Source organism: Giraffa tippelskirchi, chromosome 5 (genome assembly GCF_054371585.1).
Source record: "Giraffa tippelskirchi isolate mGirTip1 chromosome 5, T2T-mGirTip1v1.2.pri, whole genome shotgun sequence".
Taxonomy (NCBI): domain Eukaryota; kingdom Metazoa; phylum Chordata; class Mammalia; order Artiodactyla; family Giraffidae; genus Giraffa; species Giraffa tippelskirchi.
The window spans coordinates 143,960,134-143,986,338 of NC_137279.1; the positions used below are offsets into that span (position 1 = coordinate 143,960,134).

Genomic DNA, 26,205 nt, shown 5'->3' on the forward strand with positions numbered 1-26,205 from the left:
GTAAGGGAAGTGCCCAGAGTTTGAAAATGAAGCCAGGGTACAAATCGAGCATGATGAGTGGGCCCTGAATACAGCTGCTACTCTAAGAATAACTGCTGGTCCTTTCACTTAGAGCCTTGGATTTCAGCATCCATGTGGCGGGACAGAAGGTACAGCCCTGAGGATGAGCAAGAAAGAGGAACCCCAAGGCTATTACCTTCAAGAAAAGAGTAAACTAGAAAAAGGAAATATACTCAGTGCAGGGAAAGTATAAGAAAGCCTGTCTGTTCTGTCTTTGACTCTAGGTGAAGAGGGTAAACAATCTTTCTTAAGAAGTCATAACAAGACCAATATAAAAAAAAAAAAAAGAAGTCATAAAAAGCACATAGATTTGCAGTTTACAGTCACACCACTGACATGTGCAGAAAGTCAGGCTTACTACAAAGTGGTATTTCTTAGTTGGTATGGCCCCCAGGAGCTTGGAAAAAGCAAGTAAAAACTTTCTTTGGAGGAATACACTTTAACTTAAGAATTTCCACAAATATAATCCAGATGAACATGGAGTCACAATAAACATCCACATCCACACAATCACAAACAAAACACATCAATAAATGTTTCCTTGAATGAAATCAGCACAAAATGAAAAATCATACTTAGACTTCCAAAGATTTAAGATATTGGAGGTATCAGATGTGGAAATAAAAATGTATGTAAGGAAGAAGACACTATGAAAAAAGACCAAGATAATGTGGGGGAAAAGATAATCTAGAAATGTTGAATAAAATGATTAAAATAAAATGTATGGGGAAAAACACTTGATGAATGAGTTAAATAACAGATTAGACATAGCTGGGTAGAAAATAAACAAACTGAAAAATCAGAAAAAAATTAGAATGCAGCATAGGCAAATAAACAAAGCATTACAAAGAGATAGAATGAAGGAGAGATCCTATAAAGAGATAATGGTTTAGATTGCCTAAAAAGTAATGACAACAAGTCTGATGGCAAACAGCTCAATATCAAAATGAGAGAGAGAAAACATAGGAATTAGGCCTTCAAAATACTGAGAGAGAAAATAACTAGTGATTTTGAATTGTATTCTCTTTCCAGAGTGTAAGCAAAGATATTTTCAGAAAAACTAAAACTGTGTTTACTACCAACAGAACCTCATCAGTATAACTTCTAAAAAATTTATTTTGGGAAGAAGGATAATGGAAATCTAACTTGCAAGAAGAAATGATGAGTGAAAAAATTGGTAATATGCAGATAAATTTAAATAAACATTGATTATCTGAAACAATGACATTAATAATGCTAATATCCAATTTGTTAGGCTTAAAAAAGAGAAAATACTTTAATATAATAGTAAGATTACTGTTTGGGTTGACCACAGTTAGGGTTCCAATGTCTTTGAATTATCTGGAAGGAGGGTAAAGATAACTTATGATTTTAGTAAGTATTCTTAAAATTTTGAGAATAACATTGAAAGAATAGAAATTGAGTATAAATTTCAAGCCAGTGTAAGTTAAAACTGGAATAAGAAAGACAACCTCCTTTCCCTCCCACACATAATCCTCTACCCATCTAGAAGAAGGGGGAAAAAGAGAAGAAAAAAAACCATAGAAAAAGAGATGAATAAGCCAATGTTTAAATGAAATTAAAAAAAAAAACCCTCCAGTATATCAGTAATATATATATATATATATAAAATCACAATAAATGTAAATGAACTAAATTTAGCTCTTAAAGGAAAATAATTATAAATTTAGATTAAAAATTAATTCCAGCTATATGCTATTCATACAGGATACACAGTATTACCCTTAATATCAGATGAGAGGGACCTCTGGTCTGGGCCCTGGCCTCAACATCTTGCAACTCAAAATGTGGTTCTTGGGCCAGTAGCTGTATGGAGTGCTTGTTAGAAATGCAGATTCTCAGGCCCGTACTCAGACCTTAAGATTCAAATCTGCATTTTAATAAGATTCTCAGGTGATTCATATATACATTAATGCTTGAGAAGCACTGCTTAAAGGGCACAGCAAGTAACAGACAATGTCAAAGTTCACCTGGACACCTCTCTCATTGTCACAGCAACATCCATAATTGTAAACATCCACTCTCATATCTAACATCGTTCAGTCCCCAGAAAAAGTGTTTCTCCATATTTCTTGTGCTCTACCCTTGAAACAAAAATCACTGTGTTCAAATGTCATGAAGATTCGTGAGTTGTACTGCCGCTGAGGTGGAGCTTATCACTGCTGCAGTGTCTGGGGTACAGGGAGTAAAGGAAGCAGAATGAAAATTTTAAATTGAGATAAAATAGAGCATATGAAAAAGAGCCTCAAGGAGGGAAAAAAACTGAAAAAATAAAGAGAAAGTCTTTAAAGAAGTAGTCTGCTTATATTTTTATAAAAAAAATTGGAGATAATGCAAGTGGACAGATTTGTCAAGCATCACCCACATAAAATTCACAAGTATGATATTATAACCTTTTCACTTAATGAAGATTTAATTATTGATCAAACAATAAAATGTACAAGGTATGGATTCTGATCAAATCCATAATGTACCATCCATGTGGTACATCACATGAAATTTCTGAAACTTGAAAATCTTTTCTAAATGAAGATGTGATAATTACTGATTAAAGCAATTAGGATGTATATGGGCCTCCACTTGCACTCTTGTCTCAGGCCCTGCAAATATTAGGGACAGGTCTGGCTATATATAAAACATAAGCACACAAAAGACTAAAAGTTATAGGATGGATATAGCAGGCAAAAAGGTACAAAAGGCAAACATTTACCAAAATAAATCTTAATGATTATGAGCAAAATGGAAACAAAACAAACTTTAAATCATACACACTTTTTGAAAAAGCACATAACATGTTCACATTTAAATTAAAAATGCAATGCAAAAAATTGACAAAAATAAATACAATTACATCATTACTAACATTAAAGTGGTAAAATTATGGGAACATTTCCTTATTTTTCAAATAGCTTACATCATTTTTTAACAAGTATAACTAGTGCCATTAATGACTTCTCCTTTTTATTTTTTTAATTTTTGCAGGGAGGTGGGAACAGCTAGGGATAAAGTAACCTTCCAGGTGTGAAGTGATGGGAGCTGGAGACTCAGGTGCTATCATGGGGATGAGAAAGGAAGGGGGAAAAAAAATAGGTACTTCAAAAAATTAGTAACAATGCCAATATCCACTGTAGCATTTTCCCCAATGGCCAAAAGGTGGAAATAACCCATATGTCAATCAAAAGATGAGTGGATAAACAAAATGTAGCTTAGCCATAAAATGGATATTATTCAACAATGAAAGGGAACGAAGTTCTGATCCATGCTAAAATATGGAAAAAAAGATTATGCCAAGTGAAATGTCAGACATAAAATGATGAATACTGATTGAACTCCACTTTATGAAATATGTAGAATAAGCAAATTCATAGAGACAGACAGAAAGTAGAATGGAGATTACCAGGGCCTGGAGGGAGGGAAGAATGGGGAGTTATTGCATAATGGTTACTGAATCTGTTTGGGGTAATGAAAAATTTTGAAAATAGTGATGATGATCGATGTTACTTTGGATTACTTAAAATGCCACTGAATTGTAGGCTTAAAAATGGTTAAAATGCCAAATTTTATGTTATACATATGTCACCACAATAAAAATATTTTAAAAAGTGGATTAGACAGAGACAGAGAACAAACTAGTGTTACCAGTGGGGAGTGGATAAGGGAAGGGGCAAGAAGAGGTAGGAGAGTAAGAGACCCAAACTATTGTGTATAAAATAAGCCATAAGGATATATTGTACAGCATAGGGGATATAGCTAATATCTTATATACATTTATAAAATGTACAAAAGTATAAGAAATATAATATTTATAAAATAAATATTCTATTTATTTATAATAAGTAGAGTATAACCTTTAAAAACTGTGAATCACTGTATAGTACACCTATAACTTACATAATATTGTACAGCAACTACACTTCAATAAAAAAAAATTAAGTGGGTGTCTTGTAGACAACTACAAAACAACTACAAAAGTGGGTCAGAAAATTTTAGCGATACTTCAATCCAAAGGATGAAGGAAAGAGTTCAGGCACCAAAGGACTGATTTCATAAAGAGCTTACTGGCAAAGATCTTGTGTTCTCCGATTCATCCCTTTACTTGGAAGCCACCAAACCAAGATGTATAAAATACATCCCCTGCCAGTTGGCTGTCATGGAAAAGGCAGGCCCTGATGTCTTTACTGACAGAATTATTCTACCCATGGACTGGAAGAATAATGAGGAGTTATGAAATTATGCCAAAGTCAAGAAATAACATTTAGCACGTATTTTAAAAATGTGAAAAAGAGTAGCTCAAAGACATTGAGTACTAAAAAAAAAAAGTCAAGAAGAATAGTCATAGAATTCAACAGTTAGGTTAAAATAAGATAAAGGAATTAAAATGTTTTATAAAACTAGAAGATAAAAAAGAAATACAGAAAAGTTTGCTGATTAAGAAGGTGATATAATTATTTGTGCTGTAAATTTTCTTTTTAGGAAAGACAGTTATGTCAAATTAAACTTGTAATGTATATGGACAAGCAATTCAAGCTGTAATATATACAGACAGGGAATTAAATACAGAGTGGAAGACCAGAAAATAAAGGCTAAAATGAGGTGAAAATCTGGGAAGGGGACACTCACTGCCTATAAAGATGACGATCATCTCTTAGTCCTGGAAGCTCATAAGAGTTTGCCACCAGCTATGCCCCCAAAATAGCAACTGATGGATTGAAGGGAATTTAGAAAGAAAGTGACCGGAAGAATTAAGGGGCTGTTGTGAATGATGCATAAAACTGAAAAATCCTGGAACATATTTTGTAACTGAGCAAACAGGCAGGGGATGAAAGCATCACCACAACTAAAAAAGTGGTGGAGAATTGTAAACAACAAGGAAAGAAAAATGTGTTTAGGGAATTCTCTGGTGGTCCAGTCGTTACAAGGCCATGCTTTCACTGCCAAGGGCATGGGTTTAAATCCTTGGTCAGGGAGTCAGGGAACTAAGATCCTACAAGCTCCGCCAAAAAAAAAAGTGTTTATACCCTAGTAAGGGATGTACATATCTTCAGGATTAATAAGTGGAGAACTTAGCACAAATATCAAGCCATATTTACTAATTATTCCAACTCTAATTGTAATATATTTGGGTTTTAAGCTATTAAAAGAGATATCTTTAACTAGGATCTAATGTATAGCTCATGTCCTTTACTATACCACCAATCATATCATATTGTAAAACTATATACATATAGACCCATATGGGCTTCTCTGGTCACTCAGCTGGTAAAGAATGCACCTGCAATGCAGGAGACCCCGGTTCGATTCCTGGGTCAGGAAGATTCCCTGGAGAAGAAACAGGCTACCCACTCCAGCATTTATGGGCTTCCCTGGTGGCTCAGACAGTAAAGTATCCACTTGCAATGTGGGAGACGTGGGAGACCTGGGTTCAATCTCTGGGTTGGGAAGATACCCTAAAGGAGGGCATGGCAAACCACTCTAGTATTCTTGCCTGGAGAATCTCATGAACAGAGGAGCCTGGCGGACTACAGTCCATGGGGTCGCAAACAGTCAGACACTACTGAGCGACTAAGCACAGCACACAGACCCATATATAGACTAATTGGAAAAGACCCTGATGCTGGGAAAGATTGAAGGCAGGAGGAGAGGGGAACAATAGAGCATCAGAGGGTTGGATGGCATCACTGACTCAATGGACAAGAATTTGAACAAACTCTGGGAGATGGTAAAGGGCAAGAAAGTCTGGCGTGCTGCAGTCCATGGGATGGCAGAGTTGGACACGACTTAGAGACTGAACAACAAAAGACTCATGTACCTAACATATATGAATTAAAAGCAGGCAAGAAGTATATTAAAGTGTCACGATACACACATTTGATATATATGGAAAAATGTGTAAGAAAATATATTAAATTACCAACAGTAATTATGTCTTGGTAGTAAGTTTATGAATAATTCTTTTCTTGCCATTTTGAGAAACAGAGAAGATATGCATTGACAACTGGGTAAGGGTAAAGTATGCTTTTCAAAAATAACATTTTGCCTCTTTTCTCTCATTTCTTTTTCAATAGGCTATTGTGGGAATGATGCAGAAGAAGCTTTTCTCAGAGAGAAGGCATTCTATGCTCTCAAATATGGTCTGGAGGTATAGTTTTCATGAGATGGTACTGAATTTTGTGTTCACTGGTTGGCAGAATATCCTGAAGATGCAGGTCTGCCCCTGTTTCCATCCTTTACACCTTCTAAAGTGTGAAACACCATCAGGATACTCTGTGGACCCATTAAGAATGGTCTTTCACTTGGGAGACCAATTATTAATGTTGAGATTAATAACTCCCTTGAGGACCTGAGCTGCTCATCTTAGTGGGTAACCATGGTGCTCATTTCAGGGAAAAAAATAGACAATTGTGATTCTTGGTCACAGGAACTTAACGTTAGATGGATTCTTTGTCCATTGATGTTCTGTTCTGTTACAACACAGCACATCAAATCACACTCAATATAATAAGGCCAAACAACTGTGACTCCTTCATAGTCACTGCAGAACCCATGATAAGCCACCCTAATTGCCTTTCTGGAACCCAACCAGTATTTCATGTCTGTATGGTCAGGAAGAGTTCACCTTTGATAACAGGGAAGAAGCAACTGGTCTTATTTTTCACTCTGGTCTTTATTCCTAGGGTTCAGTTATTTCATCTTTATACTTCACTACTGAAGGTTCATCCAGTCAGGATACCCTGTTCTCTTATAATGGCTTTCTCTGATTTTTATTTCTGAATTTTTGGATTAAAAGCCCTTCAAATTTCAAACAGAGCCAAAAACCACACACAGTTGTTAGGAAGAGTGATGGGTATAATTCTTTAAGGGATTCATTATGGCTTGAGTATCAAGGTGAAGCTTCTTTTTCTTTGGTAGTGGGGAACACACACAGATTCCTATAATCCCTTTTCCACATTCCAGAAAACAAGTAGAATATCAACACTTCTAGCACTTTGTTCAAAGCTTGCAACAAGAGGAATAACAATGGAATGATCCAGCTTTATGATTTGCGCTACAGAATGGAAGTATGTACTCCTTAGGTAATGGGAGACAACTTGGAAATCCCTGATGGCAGCCTGGCAGGTGCAACACTGCTGAGTAACTCCAAATATGAGCCCTATAAAACTAGAACTCATTCAGATGTATGTATTTTTTGCTTCCAACCAAATGTTTTCAAATGAATTAGGAATCAGACCCCCTTGACACATTTTTTCCTTCTGATGCACGGGAAACAGAATCTTTACTTTTCTTAGACGTTGTTAACAAACTTAAGTGGTTAAGAAGAATGCCAATTGCTCTCTAACTATGGGAATGAAAGGAGAGGAGACCACCTTCCACCCCATACTTCAAACAGATCTGCACCTGGTGAGATTTATTATGCAACAAAAGTCTCCTATGACAAGGTTATTCCAGAATAAAGTCTCTCCTTGTAGAACTGTTACCTAATAAAAAGTCTTCATCACATGTATTTCACACCCCACTGGCTCTGCTGCAGGTGGAGGGTTTAATTCCTGTCATTCGTTGCCGGTGTGCATGATGGAATCTCCATGAACAGCTTGCTTCAGCCTTAACCATCACACCATTGTTTTGCTCAAGTCAGTACGTGGTATTAAGATGCACAGCAAGGTTCAAAATTAGACAAAGTTGGAGTGCCATCTGGGATCATCCTCAAACTCTTTTCACTAACTTTTGAGAGGCAATCTTGAACCACAAACCTTCTGCTGTTCGAGAAGATGCACTCAGACTGTCTGCACCGACACAGTGGGGTGGGTGATCATAGAAACTTAAGGCAGGCACAAATCTTAGATCTTTTTAAAGCATCTCTCACTCAAATCACATCTACACTCTGCTAACTGGTCCCTCTTCCTATAACCTAGGACCGCTCAGACCTGTGCCACACAAAGCCATGATGATCCATTGAAACACATCTGATGAAGTCATTTCTCTAATTCACCCTTTGAAGACTTCCTCAAAGCTTTCAGGATAAAAAGTTAATCTCCATAACATGTAAATCTTTCTTTCCAAATCTGTGCTGTGCTTTTATGCCTGCTTATCTGCCTCTCATACATGTAAGTTTCTCAGGGTCAGGGATCATACCTTATGTGTCGCTACTTTCTGGGTCCCGAACATAATGGCAAGTCACACAATATTATTTGATAAATGAAAGAATGAACGAATCTAGCTTCACTGCCCCTTCTACAGACTAGCCTAAAAGTTACAGGGCTTTCCAAAGAGCTCATAACAAGTAAAAAGCTTGGATGTGCCTCTCTGCCTTTCACAATACCATTCTGCCCTCAAATAGAGGCATTCTTGTTTCTCAACACCAGGTCAACCACTTTGGAAAGGTCAGCAAAAGCTGCACTGCATTTAAAGGGGAACCAGAAATTAAAGATGTGTGTGCTATAAATGTGAAGTCCTTCTGCCCTACTTATCATTTCTGTCATTTTTATGGTAAGTTTATTAGCCAGATTTGTTCAGATCTCTTCCTATTACACATAATTAGAACAGGATTCTGTTCCCGGGTGGCTCAGACAATAAAGCATCTGCCTACAGTGCGGGAGACCTGGGTTCAATCCCTGGGTCAGGAAGATCACCTGGAGGATGAAATGGCAACCCACTCCAGTATTCTTGCCTGGAAAATCCCATGGACGGTGGAGCTTGGTAGGCTACAGTCCCTGGGGTTGCAGAGTTGGACACGACTGAGCGACTTCACTTTCACTTTCTGTCCACCTAACAGTCAACAAACATTTGTTGAATTTTGACATGTGTGAGGTAGTTTCAGATTTTGGAGATACTACGATGGATAAGTTTTGTTCCTGGCCTCAAGAAGGTGCAGTCTAGTAGAGGAGACAAGCATGCAAACAAATAATCGCAATATTTTATTATTAGAGATGTGCACAGGATGCAGAGAATATTTTAGCACTTACCAAGGTACAGTTATTGCAATATATATTTCCCCTACTGTGATTTACCTGGGGGTAAGGACTAGGTCCTCCTCCTGTTTCCCTCTCTGTGTCTAACACACAGTGGGCACTCACCCAATATTTGATTGACTGACTGATATGCCATTGGCATAAGAGAATGAGAGGTTTACTCTGCATAGAGGTTGTTTCTGGGAAAACTTTAGCAAGGAGATGTTTGCACTGGATTTTAATGGATGATTCGTTCCCTACCTGGTGGAAAAAAGGAGAAAGGGCATTCCTTAATGGAGGAAGAGCAGGTAAGAGTGAAACAGCAAGCTGTGTTCCCAGGGTGTGTGGAACCTGGGCTACGGGTTGCTGTGAGAGGTGAGGTTGGAGAATTAGGCCACAAAGACCTGTCAGGCCTTGTGAGCCATCCTACGGAGTCTGAACGTGATCCTCCAGGCAATGGGAAGCCATTGAAGGTGTGCAAGGAACATGAGCAGATCTGTAAATGAGAAACTCAATAATGCAGTTCAGTCAGTAGAAAGGTCCCATATGTGCAATTAATTTCCAGAATATGCTTTCTTATTTAAAAATGATTTAACTCTGTGTTTCAGTCAGCCAGGGTATCTTCAGACTTGGTGAGGGTCTCAGGAACACTAAACACATCTTCTTAGCTATTAAAAGAGAATATAATAAAAAAGATTCCTTTTCATTCTGAGCTACAACAACTATCAAGGTTCATTTTCCCTACTATGGGTAAAATGGTTTTTCTTATTTGCCTCAAGTCATTCTATCTCAGAGTAAGAAGCCCATCTCAGAATCTAGGAGGAGTCAATGGTTACCTGAAGAAACTTGGTGAACTAAATCTCCCACTGATGTTTCCTTCCCCACTGAGGAGAAGGTAATTCAGCTGAAAAAGTGGTCTAGTTATGACATTTTCTGCAAATAATTAAACACCACACTCCTTTTGGCTTGCTTTACTTTTTAAAGGAAAAATCTATTCTTATTTGCAAATTGTTCCAATTACATCGGTGCCATGCATTTTATGCAGCCTTTAGAGTACCTGTTGCTAAGTCAGTGGTTGGTGGGAGCTCTTTTCAACTATCTAGAGGCATATGCTCATATTCATTTCAGAATAATAAGATGTTTAAATATTTATTTATTTCCAATAACCTGGATAGGCCTAGGTTCTTCATTTTAATAAATTCTGTTCAAATAGCATTGAGTCACTGCTTAGAATATATTGGCACTGAATTTCTTTTATAGTAATGATAGCCACGTCAGAGATCCACACTTTAGCCCTAGCTCTGCCACTCTGGGCAAATCGCATGACCACTCATGAATCTCTTTCAATAATTGTGAAGTTTTTGTTCTAGCTCTAAAATTTTGAGTATGTTGAAGAGATCTGATTAGTACAAGAATTTGGAAATGAAATAGTTACAGAACTACAAATTGTGGCCTGAAAAATTGATATTTACAACATGTAGCTATTCTTTTTCAGTGACTCCAAGCAGTCATAAATGGGCTTATTTTAGAAGAAATATAAAATATTTATACAGATAACACTTACGCATTCAACAAATATTTATTGATGACCCATTATATGCCAGGCTGAGGATTTAATAACAAAAAAAGAGAAAAAAATTCCCTGTCTCCAAGAGTTGATTGTCAAACTGGAAAAGCAGACAATTTTAGACAAAAAATGACAATAAACTAGAATTAGTATATTGTGGGAACCTGGCAATGAAGACAAAGCTTACCGCTCAGAGCTATCGTGGACTACAAGTCTAGGAAGGCTTCCCTGCTGATATGCTGTCTAAACAAAGACTATCCATGCCTATGGCTTTTATTTAGGAAACTATGTTGAATAGAGCATGCAATGAAAATATTTATTTGTCCAAAGCCCACACTATGAGTTTAAGACTAAAACAGCTTGTGAAGAAGAATCTGAGTACATCTCACAAAAAAACCCACTCCCAAGTTTTTATTGACCAATTGATCATAAATTTACTGACTCACAAGGGAATTCTCTTGAATCATAAGGTGTGGGTAATAATATTATTATTTAAGAAATCATCATTCCTTGTCTTTCAATATCTAAGGCCCTTCACAGCTGCTCAAAGCTACTTAATAGATGTATAAAAGCTTTTCAGAATAATTTATTGATCAATGATGGGTTTTAACCTTTCAGTCTTTTCTCATCTCTAATCTCTCTTTATCCCAGCATTTGGAGGACAGGAAGTATACTGAGCTGTGGTTTGACCTTAGAGGTTATGAAAAGTCTCCTCTATAACAGATGCTGTGTTTCAGGACAGATCTGATCACAAATATTCTGTCTCGTGGCCAATACGATTATGTTCGAATTCATCATACCATGAGTTACGAGATTTGGTTTGGAAATATAGTCACCATATGTTACAGAGACAGGTGAACAAGGTAACAGGGTTAGCTCCCTTCAAGAGTCCAGGGGATCCTATGCCATTCCAAAGGAGAATCATAAAGAGATTGAATATTTTGAATTTAAAATCAATCCACTTTGAAGTCGATTTAATATTCAAGTTGTTAATTAATTATTCACTGCCTGTCATCTACGTAATATATATAGAAACACACACATATATTTTAAAGGGTTAATGAATAATGGAATTTTAGTTTGAAAGTTTTATAACTTCTAAGGTAATAATAGTATTTAACCTATTTTATAGATGGGAAAGATCACAGAAATTGCCTCCTTTTTAGTGCCAGTGCCTTGATTTACTGTTTCTTGGTTTCATATTATTATTCAGCACTTGCTTTCTTATTAACCTTTCTCGCTTCTTTGTCTTTTCTTTCCAATTAGATCAAAGGTTCTTTGAGGGTAGGGACTGTGTTCTTCTTCCAGAATTCCCTGTAATTTTGCAGCTATTAGGCCTTCAGTGAATATTTACTAAGGGCTGTGAGTAGTTCAAAACCCAGAAACAAATTAGCTCAGAACTACACATTGTGATGATTAAAAACATTTCAGATGATGATTCTCAAACTTTAATGTGCACGATAATAAGGGAAGCCTATTAAATTGGTAGATTCCCAAATCTTATTCCCAAAGAGTCTTATGTTTTAAATCATTTCTTCTTCTTCTTTTCCATTATCATTATTAGGTGGAGCAATAGTAAATCAAATTTAGGAAGGATGGAACATACCTGGGCCTGGGATTGCCCTGATGTTTCTTGTAGAGAAAGGACTTGACATAAGGTACCCCCAATACACCCTGCTTTCTTCTTTCCTTCCATCAATACTTATTGTGTGCTGACCAATGGCCAAGCATTAGGCCTGAGGTTAAACTGTTCAGCAAGAGGTATAAATATTTGCCATCACAGCACTTAGATTGTACTTGGGGTGAGGGCAGACAAGACACAAATGATCTTTCAGATTATTTCAGATATTGTTACGTATTATTAGGGAAATAAAACATGTGGGTAAAATAGAGAATGACTATTGAGAAGGGGGCTATTTAAAGAGTTCGATACCCAAGAAGATGGTATGTGATCTGAGGACTAAACGACCAGAAGGAATCAATCATGCAAAAGATCTTGGGCGAGAGCTTTCCAGGGAGCTAAAACAGCCAGTGCAAAGGTCCTGAGGCACAATGAGTGTGCAAGGATCAGGAAGAGGCCAGAATGCCTGACACTTGAAAGGGAGCCAGGTCAGACTCATCCACTAGGTATAATCTGGGCTTTGGCATAACAATATCTTGGGATTACTCCTATGGGAAGTTGGAGAAATACTCCTGGATTTCAGAATTAAGAAAGGTTAACTATTTTATTAACCTTATAAGAATATTTTTCCAGTTTAAAACAACTACATTATTGGAAATTTTTGTCAATAAAAAGCTGTTCATTTCATGATTTGTTTTAGTTGATGCTTTGTGATAACAGATTTTTGTCATCATTGGCACTTTACATTTTATAATACTTGAGCACTGCAAATGAGTCACTTTAAATTTCTTTGAGAACCAAATTATCCTTCACTGGATGCCTCAAATATTATAAAAGAGTCTAATGAATGATATAAACTTATATCTGAGAATGTATATACCTCTCTAAAAAAAGAATTTTTTTGCCATAATTTCAAAGTAAGTTATATGGCACATACCTTTTTAGTGAAAGAAGAGAGCAAAAAAGTTGGCCTAAAACTCAACATTCAGAAAACTAAGATCATGGCATCTGGTCCCATCACTTCATGGCAAATAGGTGAGGAAACAATGGAAACAGTGACAGACTATGTTGGGGGGCTCCAAAATCACTTCAGATGGTGACTGCAGCCATGAAATTAACAGATGCTTGCTTCTTGGAAAAAAAGCTATGACCAACCTACACAGTATATTAAAAAGCAGAGACATTACTTTGCCTACAAAGATCTGTCTAGTCAAGGCTATGGTTTTTCCAGTGGTCATGTATGGATGTGAGAGTTGGACTATAAAGAAAGCTGAAGAATTGATGCTTTTGAACTGTGGTGCTGGAGAAGACTCTTGAGAGTCACTTGGACTGCAAGGAGATCCAACTAGTCCATCCTAGTGGAAATCAGTCCTGAATATTCATTGGAAAGACTGATGCTGAAGCTGAAACTCCAATACTTTGGCCACTTGATGCAAAGAAGTGACTCATCGAAAAAGAACTGGTGCTGGGAAAGATTGAAGGCAGGAGGAGTAGGGGATGCCAGAGGATGAGATGGTTGGACAGCATCACCGACTCAATGGACACAAGTTTGAGTAAGCTCCAGGAGTTGGTGTTGGACAGGGAAGCCTGGCGTGCTGCAGTCCATGGGGGTCACAAAGAGTCAGATACGACTGAGCAACTGAACTGAACTGATACTTTTTTTCCAGTTTTGAATCCTTTTTTGACTCTTGCATTGATTTGTCTTAGCATTCCAACTGGACATCTACTAATTAATAGTGATAGTACTATTACCTCTAAGCAGTTTGGTTTTGTCTGTATAACTGAGTGTTTAAGGAAAGAACCAAAGCAAGCATGCCACTGGTACATGTAAAATCCATTCTTGCTAAAGCGAGGAGAGAGCAGCTCAGCTTCAGACCCTATGATCACTGCTCTTTATAAGCCACTTAAGCAAAGGGCAGCCCAGGTGACAAGTGGGCTTTCTGTGATAAGAGCTCCTGTCTACTGGAAGGGCTTCCCTTGTTGCTCCCCTGGAAATGGGAATTGGCTCACAGTTTCATTTCGCAGGGTCCACCAGATGGCCAATGACTTTACCGACCTGGAGCCAATCCAGTCTTGATATAGAATGTGCTACATGCCCCCTCCCACTCTGCTGGGAGAATTGGTGCTTTCCTCTGGGGGTGGTTTGATTTTGTGTGTGTGTGTGTGTCTGTGTCTGTGTCTGTGTGTCTGTGTCTGTGTGTGCAAGCACACACATGTGTATTTTAGCTTGATTATACATTATGCTGCAGTTCAAAGGCCGAAGTTTCCCCAAGCTTTGAAACTTGGCTTCTTTGCTTAGATCTGGCAGATCTGATTAGAAATCAATGGCTTCCACAAACAGGGACCAGGAAATGCCAGGATGCAGATACTGTAGCTGCAGTAACAGACATGTAACAAGATGGAAATGAGTTAGTGAGAGATTTGTAGGGAAAAGTTTAGGGGAAGGGTTGGAAATGAAGAGAAAAAAATCTAAGACAAAGTTAAATGGCTTCATTGTCACAAGAAATTGCAAGAATCCCTCACTTACTTAGTCATACTGGAATTACAATTTCTGTTCACATCTTTTGTGAAAGAGAAAGTAGGGAATATGACCATGGAAAGTGATATTTTAAGCTTCTACACATATTGCTCATCACTGGCTTGACTTGCGGCATGTCTTTCAACAAAAGCACATAGTGATTTAATCTCAACAGTAATTCAGTCTGCAGCATATGAGACAAGACTATCATTGCAGACAGGCAGTAATTTGTGAAATTCAGGTGTTGGGGATTAAGGACCGCCTGTTGAATTTAATCTTGGAGTTATAATGTTAATACCGTCATGTAACTGAACAAAAACACTACATATTTATCGGACTTTGGGACCTCCAGCCATGGAGATGTGAACGTTTTCCTAAGTGGTATCTGTAACCCTCTCCAGATTCAGTAAATCAATGGCAAATAGAAAGTCTGTTGGAATTCTGATTCAATATGCAGCAGCATACGGCTTGGTGGTCATCACAGTCAGGACATCCCATAATTTTTCTAAAGCCTGATGTGAGAGTAGGGGACAAAAGCAATCAGAAAATCATCTGGCAACACAGTAAAAATAGAAAAGCTTTCATTTCTTACCTTCCTCGGTATTAACTGGAAAGAAAATTCCCAGCAATAGTCTAACAAATGATTTCTACCTCTGCTTAAGCAAGACTATATATAGGAAAATCCCAAGTAAACCTAAACAGCAACTGGGAGAGAACATAAACATTTTACATGTGTACCTTCAGATAGCCATTGGAAATGAAACTTTGCCCAACTTCCAATCAGTAAACAGTAGCAGTAAAGTGACTACTGGCTTCCCTGGTGGTTCAGTTGTAAAGAATCTGCCTGCCCAATGTAGAAGACACAGGTTCAACCCCTGGGTCGAGAAGATCCCCTGAAGAAGAAGTGGCAACCCACTCCAGTATTATTGCCTGGGAAATCCCATAGACAGAGGAGCCTGGCAGCCACAGTCCAAGGAGTCGCAAAGAGTCGGACATGACTTAGCGACTAAACAACAACAAAGTGACTACATTCTGAGCAGCTTACATTTCATTCAGTGGGACAATTGCAATAATGCCTAAAGAGAAGGCACTGGTTTTAAGATCTGCATTTGTTCGTTTGCTTGAGGCAGGGTAAACTTTTTTGAACCCTTTAGGTATGGAATTTTGTGAGAAGTTGGTTTTCTATAAAAGAATTTCATTAATGATATCTACAAAGACCTTCCTGGTCACATTTATAATTCTCTGCTAAGAATTCCAAGGTCTTCCACACATATCTATCATTCACAAAACACTTTACAGTTTACAAAACGCTTTACTACAGATAATCTCAGTTTCTCGTATATAGTATCCATATTCCTTCCCCAAAAGGGCTGTTCTTCATTTTAATGAAATACAATGCTGATTCACTGAAAATGAAAACCAGTATACTGGTGTGAATAAACACTGTTTTGAAAAAGAACATGAGGGCATCATACTTTGCCTTAGGCTATCAATATTCTTAGCTGATGCTGGACCAGCAGGGGAGCACAGGAAGGGAAGTACTAGCAATATCTTCCTAAAGGTAGATCACAGCTTTCAGCAAATTTACCTTTTGACATCCCTGTTAACCAAAGCTTCACAAATGCTAGCCATTTCCATTAAACAACAGCCATGAAAATCCACCATGTTCAATAGATTCATCATAAACACATTAACACCACGTCCATCCACAGTCAGAAGTCAGTGCCCAAACTTTTCTAGGATTCAGCCCTTATGGGTTATTGCAGATACAAAGTATGTAATCAATCAGCAAATTAACGAGAAACAGAAGCTTTAAATGTGAAACTGACAGCTGTTTCTACTTTTGATTTAAGATCTTTCACCAGACCCATCCCCAGCAAATTATTTCCTAACGAAATCTCTCCCTCTTTTCTGCTTCCTGAATCCTTCCAGGGCAAGTTCCACCTTTTCAAAGAAACTTTCCTTAATCCTACCAGAGCAGAGATCTTTCTCATCTCTGTATTCCAACAATAATAACTGTTTATATCCAGTATTTCCCATACATTTATATTTACCATCTATCTCTCTGTCATCTATCCATCCATTCATATTTCATGGTATGTTGTTTTTTCCCCACAGGCATTCAAAGATTTCTAAACGTTGGGTCCTGCCTTAAATTCCTTTGTACCCTCCAAACTCCTTAGCATTATACATTGCACAAATGAGTAGAAGTATTTTGATTGCCACTTTAAAAAGTCTGACTTTTTCATGCATGACAAAAGCCACCTTTTCACACAAAAGGAGCACCTCCTAAAATCACTTTGGTTCACAACCATAAAACATAGTAATACATAAAGCAGAACAGTTGGGTGGTTTCAAGAAATCCTCTAGCTTTATAGAGCATATATGGAATGGAATGGTGTTTTAATAAAAATATATTAATAGCTTCAAATAATGGGAAATACATTTAAACTGTATTAAAATATCTTTTTAGAATCAGGAAACTTGATTACAATTCTCCCAGAGGCTTCACACTCTGAAATCAGAGATTTATTATTCCAGGGAAAAAAAGCTCAATTTCTTAAAAATTCATCTTATTAATTATTAGCCAAGCCACGCAGCGGCTTCCCGGAAGGCAGAGGAAAACAGGCCCTCAATGATGAGTTTCAAGCCAATGGAAGCTGAGTTTGCGCCTCAAGCCTTCTGCGCCTGCCTGGGTACTGCTCTCCAGGGCTGTGGTAATTCAGCCCTGAGCATCCGAAGCAGAGATCAGATAGGAATCTGCGAGCCTGAGCAGCGGCCGACAGAGGACTAGCTGCTATTTAGCCTCCGGCACCTTGTCAAAGGTAACCGTTCGGACTGGTACCCGCTCCATTCCCGGGTCTCCTCTCACTAGGGCGCGACTCGGCCGCCAAACCCGAGGCTTCAGGAATCCAGCACCCAGCAGTAGCTGTCATTCCGGGGATGAGCGGTTCTAGTTCCAGGGACGGTTCCTGTTAGGAAATTAGGCTTTGGGGTGCACCCATCTCCTCCCTGTTCCCTGAAAAACTTTGCTACCTTCTCCAAATAGAAAGTCACACCAAGTAGTAACTATCCCATCCCACCCCACCGGGTCCACTCCCTCTTCCAGCCTCCGAATGGCACCTACTCACGGCGCCTCCCAGCCCCGGGGAAGGGGGCAAGCTCAGGTGTGCGGGATCCCCAGGCTGGGTGGCGGGCAGGCTGGCGAGCGAGCTGTCACCTTGTGGTCCACCACGCCGAGGTATCCGTCCAGTGGCCGCGGTCCCGCGGGGGTCTCCGGGCGCGGCGGGGGGCTGCTCTCCGCCGACCGCCGCGAGCTGAGGGTCGCCGCTGCCTGCTGCTGCTGCTGCGGGGGCCGCTCCTTCTGGCCTCCGAGGCTGCTGTACACGAGCAACAAGCTGGTGCACATGGTGGTGAGCGCTAAACACACTGCCAGACCATGGCGCTGCGGGCGGGCGGGAGAGAGCACAGGAGAGTCTCCGAGCGCCGACCCGGGAGGAGCGCGCCAGGCGGGGACACCGGCGCGACGGTCAGACAAGACGGGCGGGGGAGGTCGGGGACGGGGGCTGCGTGGCCGGGTTTCTACCCCGACCGCGCGCAGCCCCGGCAGAGAAGGCACAGTCCCCGGGGGTACCGCAGGGGATGCTCCCCGCGCGTCGCTGCTCTCGGCCGCCACCGCCTCCCACATCTCCTGGCAGAGGACAGGTGGTGCGCGGCGCCAGGCTACGCGAGGGACAGCGCTCCGGCGGCGGGGGCAGGGGTGGGCTTGCACTTTGGGAGGGGGCCCTCTGCCCCCAGCTCGGCTGCTGGAATGATTAGCCTCTCCTTTCTGGACCCGTGGGGCTCTACCTCGGCCATCCTTGCAAGTTTGAAATACATCAAGGAAATCAAGAAACTCGGCAAAGGTCCCCCGCTTCCCGCCTCTCTTAGTTTTTGCCAAGCTTGTTGCTTTAGGGCAATCCCCATTCCCGAGCAAGACGCCCACCACTCCTAGGTTTCTCTAGCCCTCCGCTGACCGCTCGGAACTCCGGCCGGAGATCCAGGAGCCCAGCAACCCGAGTTCCCGTTCCGGCTCTGGGATTCTGAGCCTGGCAGACCGAGGAATCGGGAGTAGACCGGGAGCAGGTGAAAAGTTCTCCCTTTGTAACGGGCGATCTAGCAGCTCAGGGTTAGGCGCCCTGGAGCTCTCCCGTGCGCCCTGGGGACGCTGCGCCCCGGGATCCCGCCGATGCCCAGAGGAGTTACAATAAATGACTCACCAACAGGGTCTTCATTTTGGGCACTTCTTTTGTGCGGAATCCTTAGGCACACGCGTCCGGGGCCACTTTTTCTTGGAGGGTTTCCATCGTGGGTTATGGGGCGGAGGCGGCTTTGATTTTCGCCCGGCGGCCAGCCTCGGCTGAGTGAGCAGAGGAGCCGCGGGACCCAGGAAGCGCCGCTGTTGCAGAGATTAGAGACAGAATTAAAACTGAACCGGACCCTCGTAGTCTCTCAGCGATCTACACAACTGCCGCCTGCCGCCGCCTGCTGGGTCCTAAAGACCTCTTCATTCCCCGCTTCCAACCCCCAAATAGTAATCTCAGCGGAGTAGAATTTCTTGGGCGAGAGAGTTAACCGTGCCAGTATACCCACCTCTTAGTCCAAGGGCTTATTTATCTTTTTATGAAGTCATCAAGTAAAAAGGAAGAGGGAATCAAGTTGGATTCTGAACATGATAGCCATTTGAAAATTTGCAAACTAATATTTCTGTTTTGTGATCTCGGTAAAAACAAATCAACAACCGAGATGTCAATAGCTCTATTTATAGAATTTGCATTTATGTTCTTAGCAGGGAGGAATCTGTCACGAAATTTCTTTTCAAGTAAATTAATTAATATTTCAGTTTTCCAATTGTAAGCTTTCTGATATTCTCTTCCCCCTTAATTTTACTTTTTAAATTCAGTGATTCTCATGCAATCTTTATAGTCTCATTTTCATCCAAATTATTTCATTCACTACATGTTTTAAATATTGTAATTTATTTTTTTTTAATCAGAACCTTGTGGTTCCTAGTGTTCATCTAAATGATTTAAGTGTTAAGAACATTCAGCACATCATATCCACAGGATTAACTGGACCTGTAGAGTCTTCTTAATTTAAATGAAAAATTTCTGGGTGCTAGAGATAAAATTGCTTACTGCTTATTTTGCAAGAATCTTAGGGCCTTTAGTGCTCTCCTTGTTTTGTTCTACTGCACTGACAGTATATAATTTCACATTTAGAACTCCAATTGAAATTAGAAAAAAATAATTATTTGTTTTTTCTAAGGAAATGCATATCAATATCTTGTTTAAAGGATGATCTCCCCTTCTCCCACTCCACGTTGAATTACAAATGGCATTTGCTAAATGTCTAATTTAGTTAGAAACATATTTCTTATGAAATTGCTCAGTGAGAATAGTTGTCTTAATGTATTACTCAATACCTCACCTGTAGCAGTGTAACGTTAAAGATTACATTAAGATGAAAATGATCAGCAGACCAACTGAACCATAGGCAAATAAGAGCTTTCTCAAGGCCAAAGAAGACATTACAATCCTTTTTTTAATCTTCACTAATCCATTGCTGGACTGATGATACAACAGAAACTATTTTTAACTTATGAAGCATCCTTCTACACTCAGTATTAAGAAAGTTAAAATTAGTCAGTGCAACAATGACTATCAATGCAATGTATTTGGGGGGAAGCGAGAAACATATGGGATTTAGCCTTTCAAGGAAGAACGAAAATTTCCAAACAGTGTCCAACATTGCCAGCCTTGAGGCTATTTATTCAATTTATGCTTTAGGCATGAATAGTACCAGTTGTTAGGGCAAAAAAAGCAGCAGCCAGAGGAGAATCTTATCGGGCCTTGGCAATTCTTTATTGGATGGTTGCTCTTGACACTCAAATTAGGGAAACAAAGGACCAACTTGATGAATTGGTGCAAGCAGATTATCTGTGTTTCTCCAGGGCTACTTTTGAGATGCTACTAGACACAGCTTCTGCAGTTTTCAGAATGATTCCCCTTCCATCTAGTATGTTGCCCGGTGACCAATAAAACACTTCTAATATATTTTGCCATGCCAAACAGAGCCATCATATTTATGATTTAAGCTCATGGCAGCACGTTGGACATCTGTTACACAGTATGTCTGACCAAATTCATTAAGCTTGTGCTTTTTTTCTCCCCCTCCTGGGATAGCAGTTAGCAAGTGGCTCTATCTACTTATGAGATGACCAGGATAAATTTGAAAAATGTAATTCTGAAGTTGATTTGAATAATTTCACGGTCTCTTGCTTTCAAATATTTGATTAGACTGACGCAAAGGTTTTAGGCACGGTGGCCCGAGAGACAAATGGACAAGGGGCCTTGGGGAGGGCAGATAAAAACAAGTGACAAAAGTGAAAATCCTTGTGCTGTTCAGTGTAATGATCATTTAATGATTATCTGCTATCTGGTGGTTTTATATTGGGGAATTCAGAGAGGAATAAGACACAGATCCTGTCTAAGAGCTCACAACCTAGGGTGTGTGTGTGTATGTGTGTGTATGTATGTATGACAAGTCTGCAAGCTGGTAATGAAAGAATAAATTAAACATATATTTGTCAAGTGCCCACCATATTAAGCATCTCCTCTGGTGAACACCTATTACATGCCAGGCATGGGGATACCTGGATAAATAGATGACATGCTACCCTGAAGCAACTCACAGCCTATTATTCCTAAATAACTGCCATGAATCTTTATATTACAAAGAATTAGGAAACAAACAAAATGCTTGGCTTGTTTTTCAACTTCTGAGTGCTAGCTTATTATTACCCAAAGGGTTCAATATCTTAAGGGTATCCACCTCTGTTGATGTAACTTTTTGCACACTTTTAAGTTAGTACTTTGAAGAGCCAGAAACAGCAGAAGATATGCAGCATTCACAGACACTTGATTGACTTGGAGACAAGTAGACAAGTCAATAAAGTTTTTTAGTTCATCTAACTTGTCCAGTTCAATACAAAGTGAGTCGAGGAATCACAATTTGCTTCTCAAAATCCAGGTAGCTGAGATGGATTTCTCACCATTTAAAATGTTGCCACATTTCTGCCTCTGGTGCCATCACATCCAATCAGACAGATTCTTACTTTTGAAAAGAAAAAGAAAGGAAAGGCAAAGAAATCGCGTATTCCACTATGTAGGTTATGAGGCAAACTGAAGGTGAGGATTTATGAATCCTCATAGGGTAAGAAGGTGGGATCTAGAGGTTGAAGGGAATGCCCGCCTGTACACAGGGCCACAGAGGCACCAGAAAGCTACCAGGGAGAAGGAAAGACAGACTGCTGGAAACTAGTGAGCCCTGCCCGTGACTTCTAAATGACCTTTCAAATCAGAAACAAACGTTTCAAACATTCCAAAGATGTATGAAAAGCAGAAAACAACATAATGTAAACTGCATTAAGACATAACTGATTTCTACTTTATGACCTTAGAGAAAAAAATACTATGATAAATGCTATAAGAGCATTAAGTTTCATAATGGCAGAAAGTCCTAGAACAAAGTGATACTTGTTCCTCAGTTTCCTTAACTCTTTTTACTTCACCTGCATGTGAGCTCAGTTGCTCAGTGTCTGACTGTTTGGACTGTAGCTTGCCAGGCTGCTGTCTGTGGGATTTTCCCAGCAAGAGTAGGTTGCCATTTCCTCCTCCAGGGGATCTTCGCAACCCATAGCCTGTGCCTAATGGGCTGCGTAGTTGGGAACAAGTCCATGGAGTTTGGCTGTCTGGGTCCTGACACTTTAACACTTCCCAGTGCTGTGACCTTGGGTAAGTTATTTAGCTGTACCTTGATTTATCTGTAAAGTAGCAACTACAAGAGCACCTGCCTCAAGGCATTGTTGTGAAAGTTAATTGAGATACTACAAGTGAAGTGTCAAGAGGACTACTCAGACCATTGGTTTAGTCTCTAAGTCAAATACAATTCTTTGCGACCCTATGCACTGTAGCCCACCAGGCTCCTCTGTCCGTGGGATTTTCCAGGCAAGAATACTGGAGTGGGTTGCCATTTTCTTCCCCAAGGGGTCTTCCTGATTCAGGGATCAAATGTAGGTCTCCTGCGTTGCAGGTAATCTCCTGCATTGCAAGTGTATTCTTTACTAAGAGCCACCAGGGAAGCCTAACAGATTGTTAGCTGTTACTAATAATACTTTGATTAATAAATTAATACTTTGATTACTAATAATACTTTGATTACTAATACTATGATTAATAGACTGGATTTGAAATGGAAAGAACAGGGTTTGACCTGTGTGACCAAGAACTGCATGACTTTGACCAAAGAACTTAAAAATATTAAGCAAACTGTAAACTGACCTGTAAAATGAATATAACTAAGCCTAGACCCTAAATTGTTTGAGGGCTTACCATGATGTTGTGTAATTGACTGCTTTGTAAACTATGAAGCTCTGCATGAGCTAAGATAATAGAAACTCATTCATTCATCCAAAAAATATCAGTTGAGCATCTACTATGTGCCAGGGACATAGTAATGTGACAAAGACAAATAAGCCCATGAAGCTTATATTTGAGCTAGGGCAATGAACTAATATAATAGAATGTCAAGAACTAGGAAAAAATAGCAAGGTAAAGCAGGCTAGAGGTTGGGATGCGATGTAGTACTGTTTTAGTTGGGATAGTGACGTTTACGGAGAGATTTTAATAAAGTGAGGGAGTGAGCCATGAAGCTATCTGGAGGAGAATTTCAGGCAAAGGAAATGACCTATGAAAAGACCGTGAAGTAAGCGCTTGATTGGCAGGCTGAAGAGCCAGCAAGGAGGTGGTGTAGCTGGAGTTGGAAGGAAGGAAGGAGAGGAAGAGTTGTGGAGGAGAGCACAGAGTAGTAGTCCAGGGCTAGATTGTCTAGCACCTCATAGACGATGAAAGCACAGAGGAAAGGAAACCCATTGGAGGGTTTGGAGCAGAGGAAGGCCATGGATTCTTACTGTTCTGGAAAGAAAGATCACCTGGCTGCTGTGCAGAGAAGAGCTTTTAGGAGAGCAAGAGAAGAAGGAGGGAGACCACTTAGGAAGCTCTTGCAGTGGTGTAGGTGGAAGAAGGTGGTGGTACTTTCAGGAGAAGTGACTGGTTTAGGGATTTGCTGGTACTGGGTATAAGACATGAGATAAAGAAAGTGGGCAAGCAAATGCAAGGCTTTAGACCTAGGCAGCTTGGGGAAAGATGTTGCCAATTCCAAGATGATGAATGCTCTGGAAAAGCAGGTTTGAAGGGCTGAGAATGGAAATTTGCATGTTCTCAATATGAAATGTCACAGGCAACTAGAATTCAGGCATAATGTTGGGATTAGAGACATGAACAGGGCATCATGGTTCATGAAAGGATGAAGTCACCTAGGAATAAGCCAGGACACAGATGAGAAGAGGTCACCAGCCTGAGCCATGGGAGCTCCAAATTTTGGATGCTGAGAATAGGAGGCATTATTACAGTAATGATAATACTGAAGAAAACAATAAATGACTTTCTCAACTTGATTTGATTTAGGTGGCTGGTTATTTTCATTTTGAATGGATTTTCCATTCCAAGATAGTCATTTATGCTCTCAAAGCACTTTTCAAATTCTGTTATTGTACCAAACATATTCATTTATGTATTTATTGTTCATCCTTGCTTCTAGATCATAAATTTTCCAGAACAGGAATTGTATCCTATTACTGTTTATACCCTACAAGCCCAGCACATAAGTGAGGGTAAAAAATATTAATCACTAACATTTATTCAGCTCCTTAGCATATGCCAGCACTAATCTAAGAGTTTTACATATATCCACTCTTTCAGTCCTCACAACAACCCCATGAGGTAGGTACTATTATTTTCCTCATTTCACAAATGAGTGGACTGAGACACTGAGAGTCATTTGTGCAAAGTCAATCAGACTTTTGTGACTTTGTTGAGTGGTGAGCATTAGGGTTGTTTAGATAGTATCACCGACTCAATGGACATGAACTTGAATAAATTCTGGGAGATAGTGAAGGACAGGGAAGCCTGGTATGCTGCAGTCCATGGGGTAACAAAGAGTTGGACACGACTTAGCAACTGAACAACAGCAGCATTAGGCTAAATAAATATTTGTTAAAACAAATAAATATTAGTTTAAGAATGAATGGATAGAAGCTTTGTAAGAGTTCCCAGAACCAGGTTCCTCTACTAAACTCCAAACTAGTCTGATTTATAAGAATATGCTGCTGCTGCTGCTGCTAAGTCGCTTCAGTCGTGTCCGACTCTATGCGACCCCACAGACAGCAGCCCACCAGGCTCCGCCGTCCCTGGGATTCTCCAGGCAAGAATACTGGAGTGGGTTGCCATTTCCTTCTCCAGTGCATGAAAAGGAAAAGTGAAAGTGAAGTCACTCAGTCGTGTCTGACTCTTAGCAACCCCATGGACTGTAGCCTACCAGGCTCCTCCATCCATGGGATTTTCCAGGCAAGAGTACTGGAGTGGGGTGCCATTGCTTTCTCCTTATAAGAATATAATTTACACCAAATATTTAGATAATATGACCCAGAACAGTTCCTTGTTTTGTGGTATACTGTTTTGCTACTTTTGTTTTTTCAAGGTATATTTTACAGACAGTAAAATACATGAAATTAGGTGTACAGTTTGATGAGTTCTGACAAAATTATGCATTTGTTACCACCACTGCTATCAAGTTATAGCTCATTTCCATCATCCCAGAGAATCCCCTTATGCTTCCTTCCAGTTAGACTAACCCTCATCCAGTAAGCAAAGAGGCAAACATGGTCCTGATTTTCATCTAGATTAGCCTTGCAGAACATAATATAGATGAAAAGATAGAGCATATGCCCTTTAGTCTGACTTCTTTCATTTAAAATACCATTTTGAGGTTTCTCCATGTTGTTGGGTATTTTAAGAGTTTATTCCTTTTTATTGCTAAGTACTCATATTGTTTGAAAATGACAAAATTGTTTTTATCCAATCTCCTGTTAATGAACATTTGGGTTGGTTCCAGTTTGGAGCTTTTAGGAATAAAGTCACTAAGTGCATTCCTGTCTTTTGGTAGATGCATGGCTTCATTTTTCTTGAATAAATACCTAGGAATGGAATGGTTGGGTCGTGTGACAAGTGTGTGGTTAACTTTAGAAGAAATTGTTAAACTGTTTTCCAAAGTGGTTGGACCACTTTTTATTCCCACCAGCAACAAATGAGAGTTTCCGTTGTTCCCCATCCTGTCAGCATATGGTGTGGGCAGTCTTTTAAAGGTCTCTTTGCTTTTGTACAGTTTTCCAGATAAAGCTAGAAAACCTTGCTCAGTATCCTGGGTCCTTCCTAACTATGCATCCACCATTCCCTTTGAATCTCATCTTCTGACTCTCTACCCAGGGATGCTTTGAATTAGCCCTAAAAACTGTTCTTTGAATTTACAGTATTTA

General features: G+C 39.8%; 1 protein-coding gene across 2 annotated transcripts in view; it reads right to left on the minus strand.

Annotated features, from left to right (window-relative positions):
- The window catches only part of ST6GALNAC5 (ST6 N-acetylgalactosaminide alpha-2,6-sialyltransferase 5), a 204,138-nt gene extending 184,936 nt beyond the window's left edge, over nt 1-19,202 (minus strand). The window contains exons 1-2 of one of the 2 annotated variants that reach the window (XM_081491867.1): nt 18,992-19,202; nt 17,953-18,177 (exon numbers count right to left, since the gene is read on the minus strand). In XM_081491867.1, coding sequence (XP_081347993.1) covers nt 17,953-18,177; nt 18,992-19,006 — 240 coding nt within the window. In that variant the 5' untranslated portion in view covers nt 19,007-19,202. The remainder of the gene's footprint in view (nt 1-17,952; nt 18,178-18,991) is intronic. The other variant, XM_081491868.1, reaches the window with a different exon arrangement.
- Between the last annotated feature and the right edge of the window lie 7,003 nt (nt 19,203-26,205).